General features: G+C 38.9%; 1 protein-coding gene across 2 annotated transcripts in view; it reads right to left on the bottom strand.

Annotated features, from left to right (window-relative positions):
• The window catches only part of LOC135479111 (disks large homolog 1-like), a 137,887-nt gene that overhangs the window by 93,592 nt on the left and 26,803 nt on the right, over positions 1 to 17,492 (bottom strand). For both annotated transcript variants that reach the window (XM_064758839.1, XM_064758840.1), the window contains exon 4: positions 16,110 to 16,283. In XM_064758839.1, the coding sequence (XP_064614909.1) occupies positions 16,110 to 16,283 (174 nt within the window). The remainder of the gene's footprint in view (positions 1 to 16,109; positions 16,284 to 17,492) is intronic.

Here is a 17,492-nt window from a genome sequence, read left to right as displayed (position 1 = left end):
TCCTTGCCAATAAAATGCGCCAAACCCTAAGCACATGGACGTCATGGGAAATGGTGTTCTCCTGAACCCTTAGGCATACCATAGCCGGAGCAGAGATAGGGACAGGGGAAACCAAAAAAACACAACACGCGCACACGAAATATCAGTCAGCAACAACAACACTGCTGGCCAATATAAGCGCTGCCATCATGATAAATCGCCGAGTCACTGATAATTATTCCGCCTAATGCCTGAAGTATAATTCTGTGCAATCTCTCGACGTATTTTCCAGGCCATTCACAGCTCAGATGGTCGAGGTAAGAGCAAAAAGCCTCACAGGGCCGTGCTGTTCAATTATACTCCATGCTACGGCTTTAGTACTTTCATGACAAAAGAACAGGTGACCCATCTACTCTTTGCTTCACAAGAGGTTCGAGAAGAGTTGATACGTGAGTGAGGTACTAAATGGCCTATCAACCCCAATTAAGCTTTCACACCTCCACTTCTGAAGAGTAACATATCTTTCCTGTCACCATGGATCTGACGGGATTCAAATTAGCACAGCGGGGTTTCCGACACCTCCTAATTTTTTTCGCTCCTCAGCCGTTTTCACATGCGCCTAGAGGTTGGCATGGGAATATTAAAAAAAAAATAGTCACTGGTTGAATGCACTGACAATTACAAATCTTTCAACTCCAACGAGACCTCTGGTATAATTTCCTACAAATATCTTTGAATTTTTTTCCCTGAAGAACTTCACCTTTCACTGACTATAAAACGTGGCACAATGCAACCGGATCACATTACATGCAGAATTCGTGACCCATTCCAAAAATTCACTCAACCTCCTAACACTAGGAGGTGAAGCTGTTTTTTTTTCTTTTTCTCACACAGTTTTTTCAGAGATGTTTTCTGTGTCGAGTGGAAGTCCCCAATCTCCTTGCACCCCTGCTGGTATCCATCCGAAGTAGAGATCTTGGGATGGTTGAATAAAGTCAAGAATATTGGAGTTCCTGTCAAAACAATACACAGAAAAACAGATGCATCCGATGTAGCGTCGAAGCCTGGTGGCTCTCGTGAGCTGTAATTGGCTCCACAGTTCAACACACTTTTCCACAACATCAACTCCACTAGGGGGAGAGGGTTGGGTGGGGGCAAAAAAAGCCGTAATTAAATTTATCACTGAATTTTTAAATAGATTTCAGTTGTATCCGATGGCATGCTTGTTATCCCGAGGTTCAAATGTCAGTTAATCCAGGCAGGGAACACGGCATTGGTTTTACCACTGGCAAGTACCTCTAGAAATTTCATCCCTATCAACATGAGGAAAAACCAGTGGCCTTTAACACAGCTGTATTATTGCCTTCAGCCTCCCCCATGGCCTGGAAGGCAGCTTTAAGCATAACACAGACCAGCTGTTTTTCACTGAGAAATTGGGGGCCAAAAAATAAAACCATTGAATTTTCCGCAATTCCGATGTGATTGCTTACATGTCAAGTGTTTAACGCTGTCATGTCGCGTGCAGACAAATCATCTATCTTCGTGCATGGAGATATCAGCGCTCACTGGGCCAGTCTTTGGCGGGAACACGTACACAGCTTCTGTTACTACTATCTGCTCCTGTATGAGCTGCGTACATACGAGGCTTGCCACTTACACTGATTAGGGTTTATGTGTGTGACAAAATGCTACTGTGTTAGCCGTGGAACACCATCAAATCCTTGTGCAACTCTCTTGTCACCTACAACCTAAGCTAACTTCAGGTTAGCTGGCTTGTCTGATGCAGGGTGCTGATCATGAATTCTTCATCCACCTTTCCATCAGGGGGCCTAGTGTTTTACTCTAGCCATGTAGCGGATCTAACCTTAGCTCATATCATTTTCCCGGTCGAAACAAGGAAAGAAAAAAAAAAAAAAGCAAAAATGATGAAGGGAAAAATTGTTACCAATATCTTGCTATTGCCAATGCATCGATCTAAGCTCTGTACCCATGATCATTTAAACAAGTATTATTATTGGACATGTTTCAAATTGCGAGCTTTTTTTCTTGCTAAATTTGTGCCTGTCAATAGATTTATTTCAATTCTAGTGGTTTCCTGTGAAGGACTCAATCATAACTGCTGCGGAAATTACGACATAGAACTTATCAGCCTGGAGATGGCATGGGTAATACCAACGATTATCTGCAGGGAGAACTCAATGGTTATGGTACCAAAGAAGATTACAACTGGCCCAGCTTACTTCCTTGCACAGCGTTCCACATTCCTGTTTCAAATATCACATTGCGGAATACTAATTAGAAGTCAAATTGCCTCCAACCTACTTGAGGTTTGACAGCGATATTGTCATTAAAACTTGTCCTTGGCAGGGGCTGATACTACGGAAAAGTGTCGAGTTCAACAGGCATGAAAATCTGGTGATTTATCATCGCTCTGATTGGACTGGTGCTAAATTCTGGTAGACGTCTGGGAATCTCTGATACATCCCGCTGATCATTCTCATATAATCCACACGGATTTCACACGGACGGGGCGCGTCCACAAAGTCAGCAATCAGACGTGAATATGCATGACCAAATTAACCCACCAATTAATCTCTGTCGCATACATGATATTCCCTAGACGTGTTGCCAATTTTCAGGATTTTACTCTTTTTTTTTTTTTTGGTTAAACGTGGAGCAAATTCATTCCAATTTGGATCGAATTGCTGCAGGGATATCTCCTACTCTGATAATCCTATACGGAACAGAAAAATTTATCCCAGAAAATGTCATATATGTCCTCACAGCCACATGCCTGCTTCAGTTTTTGGTGGAATTTCTCTTTAAAAACAAACACAAAAAAAAAACATTAAGAAATTAATTTCTTGTAATTAATTAAGAAATTAATTGCTTGTAAATGCTTTAATCTCACCCTAGCTGATTTATTACACAATGGAAAAATAGGACAAAATAACCGTCTTAACCTGTCCAGGTTGTTGTTGTTGTAAGCATTTACTTGTATGTCTTCATTGATTTACCGTTATAAACTCTGAGCTCACAAAAGCTAAGACAGTCGCGAAAACACTACCCTGAGAGCATATAACAGGCATCCTCATCTGAGTCATGAAACTTTGCGACAATTTCACCAATCAGAAAAAGTCTATTGATAATCCACTCTACATCCACTGTTACACTGAGCACTCGAGTCTCCAGGGTTGCATGTTTTGGCTGTCATGTATACCTACTTCCACTGTTGCACTGAGCACTATTCTCTCCAGGGTAGCTTGTTTCCGTTGTTTAGTATATCTACGTCCAGTGTCACACTGTGCACTAGAGTTTCCAGGGTGGCATGTTTAGACTGATATCCACCTGACCTCTCCTACACTGACGATGGGCTCCTGTTGACTGCTGAAAACACAAGTCATAACTTTTCGCTTCTGCACGTCACAGTCACCTGCTGCTTCCTTCAGGGCAATGATCAGACACAACTGATGGCAGGGGTCGGAGTTTACAGACAGGCCAATTATCAAACCATCTGCTGGTCCGCATGAGAAGTCCTACTCGAGTCTATTAACTACGATTAATCCTGTCAAGAGCACGTTTTGTGTTCCAAAGAGAATGTTACAGATTAGGAATGTTCTCAAATGTCAAGGCCTGCAAAAGGCACACTTGTGATTAGCTATTATATGTCATCAAAGTAAGCTGAGGTTAGAGGGTTGGCTCTGGTGATATCATCCTATTGTCATCACATGAAACAATGCACCAAAGCTTTCGTGTTTCGCGTGTCACATGAAGTAACATGACCAACGTCTTTTGGTATAAACTTCTGATTTGGAGATCACTACGGACTTGCTGGCAAGTCTACAAAGGGGTTGTGAACTCCTCTGGAGCCCGTCCAAGATAAGAGATGATAGGAAACAATGAAGCTCGCTGTGCCATCACCTATTGCCCTCTCACGCCGGCTGGGTGTACCCAACACACACTGATACACACACGATGTCCCAGAATCTACATTGGCAGTAATTCCTCACCCAAATCACGAGGGGTTTGCAGAACCACGTGTAGAGACAGATCTTTGGACTATGATGACTTTAATACCACTTTACATGATCTGCGCTCCACCTATCCTGTCTGGATGAAATCCGACCACAGTCTTCATAGATGAGAAGTCTTAGAGTCTAAGATTGAATTTCATCAGTTCAGTCCTGGGCTGTTCCCTTGTCAAGTCCAGAAAAAGGTGTTGTCAGACAGATTTAGGTTTCTGTATTCGTGGGCATACACATAGATGTGGCCTAATGAGGAGTTTTAAAAAAAAAATCTATCAAATTCCATCCATTTGCAGGAATCCTTAAAATCTTCCAAATAGCCTACAGGCATTAATATGTCAAAATCACTCAACTTACACACAGTCTATAGTGCCATGTTTTACAAATAAATTGAGCAGAAATGGAGAATTCTGGCATGGGTTAACAGAGATGTGACTGTATGCCTGGAGGCGGCTGCCAAGCGATGCTCCACGAGCTGTCCATTAAAACATAGGGCTGCGTTCTGCGTTATAATGGTCCCTGTGTGACTGTGAAAGGCGCGATATTAATTACAGAATTCCCTCCCCCTGTTTGACCACTCTTTTGTGCTGTGCAACACCCCCAAGCTGATGATTTTCTTCTTGACTTTTTATTAACTTGACCAGAGTTTGGCTTTGCTGAGCTGTCAGGGGATACCTCATAGTATAAAACAGACCCTCAGCCTCTTGTGTCCATCAAACAGAAAATAATGGTCATGTACGCTCTTCACTGATCTTCGTCGTAAGAGGGAAAAAAAACAGCCCATGAAAAGAGGGCAGGTGTAGCCAAAGATAAGAATAGAACAGAAGAACCCCTGAAGGATGATTCCCCTAAGAAACACTTGCCGGTGCGGCGCTCATCTATTATTCACGGCCAGCATTGTCTTCCAGTCTCTGATTAGCTGATCAAGTTCCGCCCCTGTCCACACAGATGGGGAGTCTACAAAAGGTCAAGCTAATGGCATCTACCCACTAAGACTGATTGCTCTTAGAGTAATTGTTCCAAGAAAAGACATGCTGGCTGGGGGTTTTAGTGTAAGAAGTCTAAACAGAGGGATTTTGTACATCAAAGAAAAGTTTCGTTTGTCCAAAACAGGCGACATGTACAACTTCTATGCTAAAGATATCAAGTCATTTGAGTCTTACTGTAAACACAAAAACATGTTTTAAACACCATTAATTCTTTCATCATTCCAAGTGCATACAAATAGGCAAATTAAAAAAAAAAAAACAACAACAAAAAAAAAAAAAACAAAAAACAACAGCCCCTGGTGAACAATGTGTTGTACTGTTTAGACTGATGAGATTACACACTTGTGAAATATGCGCCTTACCATGGACAGTCTAGTTAATTTCATTTCGAGCTGAAGTCAATTTATGCAATTGTGTTAATTTCATAAAAAGGTAAAAATGAACTACAACATGAGTGAGGCACGGACAAGAATTTGGATGGAGACAAACACTGATCGGCAGACCAAAAACTGTATTACACTCATCATGCCATCTTGAGCACAAATGTCAAATGTCGGGGGCAAAAGATATAAAAAAAAAAAAAAACACAAAAAGGGGAAAAAATAACAGACAGAATAAGAGAAAAGAAAAAATCCCCAGGAAAAAAATCTCCAGAAAAAAGGGAAACGACCAAATCGACATCAATTTCATCGATTTTTGCGGGGAACATTTCTTCTCTGTTCGAACCAAGGATACACGAAAAAGGAAAAAAGGAAAAAAAAAAAAGGACATGTATGTGGTTAGGTAAGCCCCATTAGTCTGCAACAGCGGAGTAATTGATCTTCATGCAAAAGAAATCCACGCAATTAAGGTTAAGCAAACAAGAAGAGTGCGACTCTCTGCCACTCCTTGTCACGACAACTTAGTCTGATGAGCATGTGGTGCTGCGTTGCCTTCTGTTCACGTTCACGTATTACTTTTCCAACAGACTGGTTAGTCTTAATCAACAGTTAATTGACATCAAAACTAATTGGCACATTCTCATATAGAGAATGGACAATACTAATCAGGGGCTAATATACAGACCACTACCAGACTTCATAATTAGCTTTTTCGTTTATGCAGCCAATTAGCGGGAAACTTCCAGCTCATTATAACTCATTAGCGCCTTTTGCATGAACTCATATGTATTCGTACATGTATGTACTACTCAGGGGGACGGTTTACTTCTTGTAGGAATAATACTGTTATTACTTCATCCTTATCAACCATTAAAGCACTCTTTTCAGTGGAATTCATGATTACATTTATTACAAAAATGACAATAAAAATGATTTTACCAAAGAGGCAAGCTTCAGAAAAACTGTGTAAAATTCTTACTCTACACCCCATCAAGAGAACTCTCACAATTAGGCCAAATAAGCAATTTAGACATGGACGAAATTTTGGACCATTTATCTTAGTTAATTTTTTGAACATGTGGATATTCAAACCAATCACAGTCATTAAAGCTTAACTTCAAACAAGACAATGACAGCAGTGAAATATTTGTCTAATACATGGGTTTTGTGTAACTGATCATGTGTTATTTTGGATCATTTATCTTAGTTAATTTTTTGAACATGTGGATATTCAAACCAATCACAGTCAGTAAAGCTTAACTTCAAACAAGACGATGATAGCAGTGAAACATTTGTCTAATACATGGGTTTTGTGTAACTGATCATTTGTGTTATTTTGGATCATTTATCTTAGTTAATTTTTTGAACACGTGGATATTCAAACCAATCACAGTCATTAAAGCTTAACTTCAAACAAGACAATGATAGCAGTGAAATATTTGTCTAATACATGGGTTTTGTGTAACTGATGTGATCACCACAAGATGCTCGGAACACGTATGACACCTCAAAATACCTCCGTCATTCAAACTGAAAAGACTGCAAAGTCGAACCATCATATTCGAAAAAAAGTTTTCACGTCCTGTGTTTCTTTCGACATTGCGGTAAGTCACTCCATCGGCAAACCGTGCCAGCAAAGTACCATAGCTTATATTTGCTTGCACTCTCCCGTGTTATCAGCGGACATACAGTCATACCTGTCCTAATGCATCAACATTAGGGCACACGCTGGGCTGTGAAAACTTACACAGCTTTATCACGCTTGCATCTTTAGTAACGTAAACAAGTCACTTTATGGTCACTTTCATCATCATTATATGCATATATTTCACTGAAAAAAATGTGCTTTAGCGTTTCATAAGGTGGAAGATTTACATTACACACATACAAGTATCCACAAATGCAACAAGCACGGACAAACAACTGGAGACGAATGGCATTTCTTACCTCCTTACTAACAACTCTCCTCAATTTCATTTTAAAAAGAGTATATATATTTCCGTTTGATCGTTCAGAAAAGGACATTTCACCACGTGACATCCACCGCCCAACAGAGAACTAAACTATGACCCTCGGCTTGCTTTGCTGTTGATTTTCTCACCAAACACAGTTTTATCTGACCACTCAGTTTATTCAGACGCTATTTTTTGGCTTCATTCTGCACTGATCGATCATTTGCAAAAAGTTTAAAGGGATATGAATTCTTCCATTTTAACTTTAATTGCAGAATTTGCAGGTAAACGTCTAAATTTGAAAACTCTTACATCTTTTTAGTGCAAAGGCACAATGGCTTCTGTATTTCTATTACACAGACATTTCTATTTTTTTTTTCTTCCAAAAAAACCAAGAGATTGAAATAGTGACAAGTCTCTCATTAATGGGTATTAGGTTAGCTTAATATTTTTTAAAAAAAGACTCAATTCACACATCTTCAAGATCTAAAGAAAAATTTGTTTGGAAAGCTCACACCTCATCAGAAAACAATTTGTGTAAGTCCTAATTTCCTTTTGAGTCTGTATATGTATGTTAAGTTATACGTAAAATATATGTTTCCTTTCTTTTTTTTAAATTATAAGCATGACAATAATGCTAAAAACCCAGACACTTTGAACCCAAAGCAATAAGCCCCTTACACCAATCATAAATCACCAGAAAACCTTTCATATCACATGGGTCTCTCTGAGGTCCCCTCCATGTCAAATATCATGGCAGCTCGCTAATGGGGGGGCACAGTTTGCCAGAACAGAAACCTTCTCCCGAGAGAACCCACTCAACTGCGAGGATGGCGATTCGGAGCCAAAATTTCACTATATCCTCCCACGTGTTTGTCATGCCAATATTCCCTGCCTGTCCCCTACATCAACAAGAGGCCCGACCTGATGCTGGGCTCGTATGAACTGTCAACAGCACCCGAAATTGCTTCATGTATTATTACCGCAGCCCTGCAAATGCACTTTCCCCGGGCTTCAGGGGGACGGGCAGATAAGCTGTGCCAATTTTAATTTCTCATTTGTCATCCACCATGTTTGTCCATTAGCGTTCATTACCTCTGGCGATGACATCAAGCATTGTTCTTGCTATGAAAGACAGCTTGCCGTAATCCAATTATAAAAGGATCCGGCATTCTGGATAAACATTTGAGACCTGTTAATCGAAAGCTGTCCGAGTTTAATTCCATTCTGAGAGCAACATAACGTTTTTAAAAACGTCAGTATACATGTACTACACTCAATGGGGAATATTTGAACCTAAACAATTCAGTTCCAAATTTGGTTCCAAACTTGGTAAAAACACATAGCTCCCTGCTGCCCTGCTGATGAACTATTGCTACATGAGCAAAATTATACAGCAACTGTGAAAAGTACACCACCATCTTGATTCCTTGGATCTCACTGCTTCACGGAAACAACAACTGTACAAATCGAACTTTTTCCTTGCAAAAAATTAATATTCCTATTATATATAGATTGACATTTCACATCTGCTGAAATTTATCTAATCACAGCTAGCTTTCGATGAAAAATGCAGGCAAAAAAAAAAGACCAAAAATTCTGATTTTGGTGAAAAAAAAATTACAAAAAAACAACAAAAAAAACAAAAACAAAACAAAAACTTTTATAGGGCCTACTTTCATAGGGTTGCCAAAGTTACCTCAAATAAATATTTCTTTCTTGCCTTATATGTTGTTTTTTTTGTTGTGAATTTCAGAAAAATATTCAAACAATATTCATAAGCAATGTTTCTATATATCTCCAATCAATAGTCTGTTCACAACTGGAGAAGAATTCCTCAACAATCTTTCTACCTATCGGCATTGCTATGGTAAAAATCATGGTGCATGTAGCTAATAAAAAAAAGAAATGGATCAGAAGGAAATTACAATTACAATGCGGCAAATTAACCAAATGGGTGGACACCCATAATGACTGTATGTGATAGTAAAAATGTTATTGTGAAATGATAACGCAACTGGTTCGGCAGAATTGTAAGTTACCATAACTACCATAACTAGAAGCGCCCTCTTTCTGAACAATACTTGCTCTGGTGATTGTATGTATCATAAAAAGCAACCCCTTTCACATTAGACAAAGACGTGTGTATTCATTGAAAGAAAGAACACAGAAAACTACATTCAAATTCCGCATACAAAAGGAAATCACAATACCAAACCACATTTAGTGTGTCCATGTGCAAATACCATGAATTCAATCAAACTTGATTACATCCTCTGGAGAAGAGACGGGAATACTAGGGGGTTCTCATATCTGAGCACTTCCTAACAATGTTGCCATTAATAACTCTCCGAAATTCAATAACAATTGATTTTTCCACGGTCATAATTTTTCACTTATCGGTCTCGTTCCATTTCTCTTATAAACAGAAACCTTTGACTCCGATAACACTGACAACTCCAAATTGTCCATCATACAAGAGGAGGAATTAGTGCACCTCGGCTTGATGAGGCTGAGTGCACAAAAGAGTGTAGTTTGAAGAATGTGAGTGCAAAGTGAGTGTGACAATAAAATGGTGAGTGCAAACTGAGTATATCACAAAATGGTGAGTGCAAAGTAAGTGTATAAATACAATAGTGTGTGCAAATTAAGAGTATAAAAATAAAGATTGTGAGTGCAGAGTAAGCGTGTCACTGATATGTTGAATGCACAGAGAGTGCATGATGAATAGAATGAGTGTACAGTACCCAGTAGTCAACAAAATGGGTTTTTGTAGAAATGCATTGAAATATGTGAACATACTTGCAGCCATTCATCATAAAAAATAAAGGCAAAACAGAATCCAATTTTAACAACTCCTTATCAGTATTCAATTATATAATGGCAGACAGTAGAATCCTGGGGACTTCATGTAAGACCACATAATAGCACCAATGACCACTTGTTGCAACAAAGGTCACCAAGAACAATGGAAGCAGAAGAATCTAGCAGACTGCATGTCTGAGAATGGAACTGAACTCACATCTTTTGTGACTTACAGACAAATCTCCAATAATATAAATGTATCCAAATGTTTCAACCAGAAACCTATTAATTACCAGTTGGAAGGCTCACTTTTTAAACTGTGTATGCCTGCCTCTTTATGGAGTTGTCTTCCACGTAAAAAGCCCAAGACATATAAAGCTTCATCCTACAACTCTGCTGTACATTTTCCAAGCCCAAAACATGACATCTGGCAAAAATTCCAACTTATTTTGCACTGAGGTCCTTCGTGAAGTGAACAGCACAAGTTAAGTTATTTATTTCTTCATTTCATAGGTGTTTTACAACGTACTCAAAAATATTTCACTTACATGACTGTGGCAAGCCTTAGGGGGGGGGGGGGGGGAGGAAAACAAGTTAATAGATATGACATACACAGGATGTCAAAAATTTGTCTGACACACATGTATATCATGCACTTTATACAGCTACTTCCTGCAGATGGATACAGGTTAATCTCGGCTAGAACCAATTGTAGGGTTGTTTCTCCCACAGGAAACAGTGATGTACTTAGACCCTAGACTTAATGTTCAGTTGATGACCACAAATATTGAATATCTGTCTAGGTTTTATAAGTACCGCTATACAATCTCCCCAGTTTTCCATCTGGAACAAATAACGTTTCTCTGTACAGATATATACAGGTATATGAAAGCAAACGGCAAATGTACATGCATTATTAAGAGTCCATTACTTGAAGAATATCAAATATAAGCAGTTATTAATATCTGTGCAGCATGCTGCAAAATCACAAATCAGATGTATACATGTATACATACTGTATTTGACTCAAAAATTTTGTCAAATAATTATTAAAGTTGCTCATTTTTTCTGTTCTTGAGACCTTGAGATCTTAGAAAGATTTTATGAGGTGTATTTGGTGGGAAGGATGGTGTCCTACTGGAAACAAATAAAATTCATCTGCAAACAGTAATGTCAAATCATCTTCATTTGAGTGTTCAATTTTCCAGTTATATTTTTATGGGAAGTACAGTAAACTTTATATGGGTTATATATGAAATGCTATAAGATGCATCATTTATGTGTTTTCCATTTCTCTTCACGACTGAACTGCGTTTATCATCCAGTAATAGACTATGCATGCATTGGTCAACAAAATGGTCTCAAAAACGCATTGCATTCTGTAATATATGAATCCAACTATAAAGGGTTATGGTAACATAACTGTGCCAATGGAAATTCTTCAACCTTTGCGTATGTCTGCAAGATGTCTATATTCTAGCAAATTCTGAGGGCATCGTCCTGTGTTCTCTCCGGTCGTACGTGGTAAGGTCTGCCAGCAACCTGCTTTGGTTGTGGCTTTCCCCCGGGCTCTGCCCAGTTTCCTCCCACCATTATTCTTGCTGCGGTCGTATAAGTACGGCGTAAAACCCCAATCAAATAAATAAATAAAATTATTCTGCGTATACTGATAAAATTATACTTTCTGTGAAGCCTGAAATCGTTCAATTCAATCAATGTCGTTTTGTCTCCAAAATGAAATTAAAACCCTGCATAAATCTGGGCTGAAAAGTTGCTCTTTTAGATGCGAAAACGTTGAGGAATACGGGTAGGTCCAGATCTATATGCTTTTAAGCATCTGATCTGCTGATAATGTGTACATACATCTCATGCCATCTCCATGGAAATGGCAAAGACTAGGAGTTCATGTAATCTTTAAAACGCAGTCATTACTTGTCAATTTTTGCAAGGCCGCAATATCAAAGTTTCATCAGATTTGTACACCAAAATATTTATTCACTCTATTCAACCGCTAACGTGCCTTTTTCAATGGAATTCATGCATACATTTGCTACAAAAATGTCACTAAAAATGATTTGCTTGTGTCACTAAGAATGAAAACTTCAGAAAACTGTACCTTTTATTACTCTACATCCCATACCCTATTTCTTCTACGTTTTGGGACATGTGATCGGCTCGTTTTAGCCAGCATACATGTAAATGTAGCATTCAGTTTCTTTTTTCTTTTTCCTCACGTGGTTTGACAATCTAATGAACGACATGCTCATATATTCACTTTTCTGAAAAGCTGGGAAAGAAATACAATATTCTGCTTTCAGCACTACAAATATCTGCACCCCCCCCCCCAAATTTAGATGAATTAGGTAGTTCTCTCAGAATGTTTCAAAATAATGGTTGAAGAGGCAGTTCAAAAGGTTAGAGTAGAGAATTAGAGTAAGTACGAGTGTGTAGACAGTGTAAATTTTCTTGGATTACTCGGATTCATCTAAACTTTGGGACAGATATTAGTAGGTTTGAATGTAGAATATTACATTTCTTTACCAGCCTTTTGGAAAAGTAGAGATATGAGTATGTTGATCATTAGATGGTCTAACCATGTGAGAAAAAAGAAACTCAATATTCCTAGAATAATATTGTTAGAATTACATATATATTGCCTAAAATGAGCTGACCAGGTGTCCCAAATTTTAGAAAAAATAGGGTAGGCCTTGTCAAGTGTGGAAATATCACTATAGGAAGGTGATCAATAAGGTCAAGAAACTAGGGGAGGCCATATTTTAGCATTTGATGCATTCTTTTGCATTGTATTACCTCCGTTTACCATCGTGTTACTTGATGAAAAATGTACATCAGCATTTTGAGGTTTGATTGAGCATACGTATGTTGCTAAAAAAAAAAAGAGTGGTCTTAAATTACGCTGCCTGTATGAAAAGCTGTCTAGGTTGGTTGAGGTGGTCCAGCTATTTCAGATGGGCTGCCATATCAGACTGAACACTGGCTGTCTACAGAATTATACTGAAGGCTGGGACGGCAAATGGATCAGAGCTCTGACTATTTATAGATCTATATTCAGCTGAGAGATAGAGAGGGATCAAAGGGTATCATCATTACTATACAGACACCCACATTTTAGAGACAAAAAGAAAAGATAGCGCTGAATGTATACAAGTACATGGTGTGATAAATACATACATGTATATTTTTAGGTTGTACATATAGGTAACATGATCAACAGTTGTGTGACAAGTGTTTAGGCTCTGGCTGTTTGTAGAAGTTATTCAGTAGATAAGGATTTCACGGAGAAACCGTTACCTTTATAGGCAAACTCATATTTTCAGATAACTTGAAAGAGATGGATATCTAGATTAGAAGCCTACACCAACTCCGGAAATCAGACGTCTGGGAGAAGGAATGGTAGGATAAGACACTGAGCAGTGAATCGCAGGGGTTATTCCCAAGGTCGCTAGCCAAAAAATTGTGCTGATTTTCCCATCGACACTGCTGCCGACAAACACTACACAGATCAGACTGAAAAAATCCTGTGTGGGGCTGATGGCCGAACTGTTAAGCCATCACAATATGCATACAGGAGGTAGCCTTGGATAGGAGCTGAAATATCGTGCAGTGAAGGGCGACATGGACGCTCCACTGGGGGAATGGTTGCCTGTACTGGGGTGGGAGGAAAGGGCGACAAAGCTAGTGAGTATGGACATAGAAAGGACTGGCTATATACTCACACATGGGTCCATGCTGGAGAGAGAAAGAAGAAAAGGAAGAGGCTTTGGGAGCTGTATGGTCTATTATTAGACATAGGCTCAGTGGGGTTCTAACATGTAACATGTATAGGGTAGACAGGAATCGGTGGCTGCAGGGGCTTGCTGGGGCTTTTCAGTGGCAACTCAGGTGGATATGGACCCGGAGAATAACCACTACAGATGTATCTGTACAGACAAGTACATGTATGTGTGCTAAGAACAACCAGACCTGAGCATTTAATACCTGGTCATGCCTGAGGTCTGGGAAGCTGGTCTGTCGGCTATAGGTGCTAATGGCATCCAGTTTAACACGCTCTTATTTCCGTGATGTCTTCAAGATGTAGGATGCCCAAACTACGTGCAGCCAACTAGGCTAATAGATGGAACAGACTCTCTTTAAGCAGTTAAACACAGGCACATGTGTGATAAACATGGGCATGGACATAATGCTACACAGATGGGGGGAAAAAATTAGGGAGAAAGTAGACGTTATAAGGCAGCAAGAGTTATGCCCCTTGTTATATCAAAACTACAAAAAAATGCCAACTGATGAAAGCACAAAGTCTGATCAACTTGAATTGTAAAATTCGAGGACCCAAGGAAAGTGGTTTCGGGTGTTGGCTGCTTTCCAACATAGGAAAATCAAAAATTAATATTTGTACATCTCAAGATCCACACACTCTCTTGCCAATGTTGACACAAACATCTAAATATGTTGATCTATCACTGAAATCGGATAGCCTAAAAGGGTATTTCTTTACCTGTTTATTCAAACACCTGTCCAAATCTTAAAACGTTGCAATGGTGTAAGAGAGATAAGACATTTCCGGAGACTGTATAATAAAAAAAATATTTCTGAATAATCTCATCTTTGACTAAATAATTACCGTAATACGTGAACAAATGATGGGTGATCAAAAGAAGAAAAATGCATCACAATATAAAAATGCCACTATCAGTAGATTGAGACTGTTAGCGTAAGCGCTGTAACTTGTACATGATCGACATCAATACATACGTGTGTACACTGTTACCAGAACTAAACGCAAGTACAATACTAAATACAAACATGGCCACAGATTCCATCACGTAAATATTAACATATCGCAACTTCAAACACTATTAATTAACGCTGTTTTCACAACTATTTTAAACAGGAAATACTCAACATTCATAAAACTGCATCACGAAATATCTCTTAATAATGATATTATTCAAGCATGTGTTTTCATCTTCACGGCCACTGAAGTAATGGGAGAAGTTGGTATACTTCACCCTGACAGTCATAAACTCATTATATATCACCCCAACTGGTCTTGTAGACAGGAGATTGCTTCTTAACTACACTGTGTATTAAAACGGCCTTAAACAAGGGAAGCAATCCACTAAACAAATGCTGCATCCAGTCAGCTTATGTCCCCTTGAACATCAACAAGTCTTCTCATTGAATACATGTAGATGTTCCTGTACATGCATATTTTTTCACGTATTCTTTATCGTATTAGGTTGCTTTCTATTCTTCTTTAAGCTGTTTTCACAGGGTGCTACACATTGTTGAATGCTAGGAACCATATTAAACAGCATCATTTGAATACATACAGTCGAAATGAAAGCCTCCATGTTTTTTTTTCTTCTACCTTTCCAGTTGAAGACATTAATTCGCAACACACGAGTCAATGTAAAGAAAGGAACAGCAAAACAGAAATGTGTATAATCAACACCTATCATTTTACAGAAGGTTTCACCCACTAATTACCCCTACATGTCAACTTTGGGAAATGTCAGAGAGGGAGGTTTGTTGGGGGAGGGAAACATGAATGCGGACGGCTTGGCGCTTTGGAATCGCTCCATCAGACTGAGTCCACTAGTGGACCTTGTTGTCGGGAGGTTGTTAGTATGAATCGGGAGGTCAGGAAATAAATCTCCAAATCGGGAGGTGCCCAACAATATCGGGAGAGTTGACAGGTATGTAATGACCCTGTTGTGGGAATTATACTACAGAAGAGTGATGGTTGGTGAAAATCTTGAAAAGTTACGCTTGCATACATGTGATTTGCTGTGACATAAAATTACGCATGAGGGCACCAACAGAGTGATCAGTTGTTGATCAAGTGATTTACTGTAACTGCATTCCCAATGGGAAAAAAACAAAATGCAACAAAATATGAACATATGTTGCCATTATGGAAAAATGAAGTGGAACAAAAAGAAAGAAGAGACTTACAGGAGGTGGGAGATGGGAATCATCGTCATCAGGCTGGTATGTATTGTTGACAGGGGGCGTGGTCATCAGTCTCACTGAGTTACTGTCAATCATCCGCGCAGACTGCATGGACACAGCTTGTTTGTCAGCTGTCAGTTCTGGGGGAGGGGGCGGTAGCTCCTCATCTGTCAAGTTCTGCAGAGAAGAAAACACAGGTACAAAAGTGATGACTACAGTTTAAATGTAGCTATAAATGTGAAATTATTCATTACATCATGTACATACACTTATCTTAGCAAACTGGAATAATTATTGTGAAATAATATAAACAAAATCAAATAAGGCCGTTATTAAAAATATTCCCATTGGGCCTAACCTAACAGGCATTTCAAAAAAAAAAAAAAAAAAAATGGGTGGGGTGATTGGAGGGGGGGGGGAATACTACAGTTTTATTGAGATTTGTAATTTAGTTTCTTTACGTTATCCAAGACCAAGGATTTTTTAATAAAGTTTAAATGTATAAATTACCCCTCTACAGACAGGTACAAGTAAAGAGTAACAAATAAACCTGAGGTATTAAGCTTGAAAGATACAAAACAAATATGAATTCCTGATTGTTTTTTCATCAAACAAAGAAAAATGTTGATTTAACTTTGCAATTTACTAAGCTAGCCTGCATGCCCATTTGTTGCTTTACAGTCGAAACTGTCCTGCTATTGCAGACGACTTCTTTTTCTCGTGTCTTTATATCAGGAATCTCCCATTAAACACAGAAAACATACTCCAGGCAAGCTTTCCAAAAACTACCTTGATTTACTTTTACCCCTTTTTGGTAGCACTCTGTGAAAGTCCGAAATATTGGGAGATAGGATTTGTCTGAGTTCAGAGTTCGCACACCACCATCATGGGCTTTATATCAAAATAAAATGTATGATTTATGATTTTCTGCATACAGTTTTGCCCCACACCTGATTTACGTGTCGCCAGCGACAGATGAAAAAAATCACATGATCAATGGGTAGACACATGGAGACCTCGAGTCCTTTGACTGTAAATGGCTTGCATCTACATGTCGATAAAACCAATCTGTGGGACTAAATTTTCATCTGGGGGGACTCGACTAAGTATTAAGTATTTTAAGTATTCATGTTTTCAAAATATGGGCAGAAGCTGAGAGTCTTTCAAATTATGCCAGAATGAACACGAAATGTTTAGCTGAGCGGCGCAAACACACGCGTGTAGGTGTCACTTTGATCACAATTTGACATCCTCAGCTCGTCTCCTGGTAGGCCTAGTTTACAAGTACTGGTTCGTGGTGTGCTAAATTCTGCTACATCTTTGTATACAGACACCCCTGCAGATTAAAAATGGATATTTGACAGGACAATGCACATGCGTAAAGGT

The sequence above is a fragment of the Liolophura sinensis genome, chromosome 12 (assembly GCF_032854445.1).
Source record: "Liolophura sinensis isolate JHLJ2023 chromosome 12, CUHK_Ljap_v2, whole genome shotgun sequence".
Taxonomy (NCBI): Eukaryota; Metazoa; Mollusca; class Polyplacophora; order Chitonida; family Chitonidae; genus Liolophura; species Liolophura sinensis.
The sequence above is the reverse complement of the archived record's forward strand: the minus strand, read 5'-3'. Positions and strand labels throughout refer to the sequence as shown.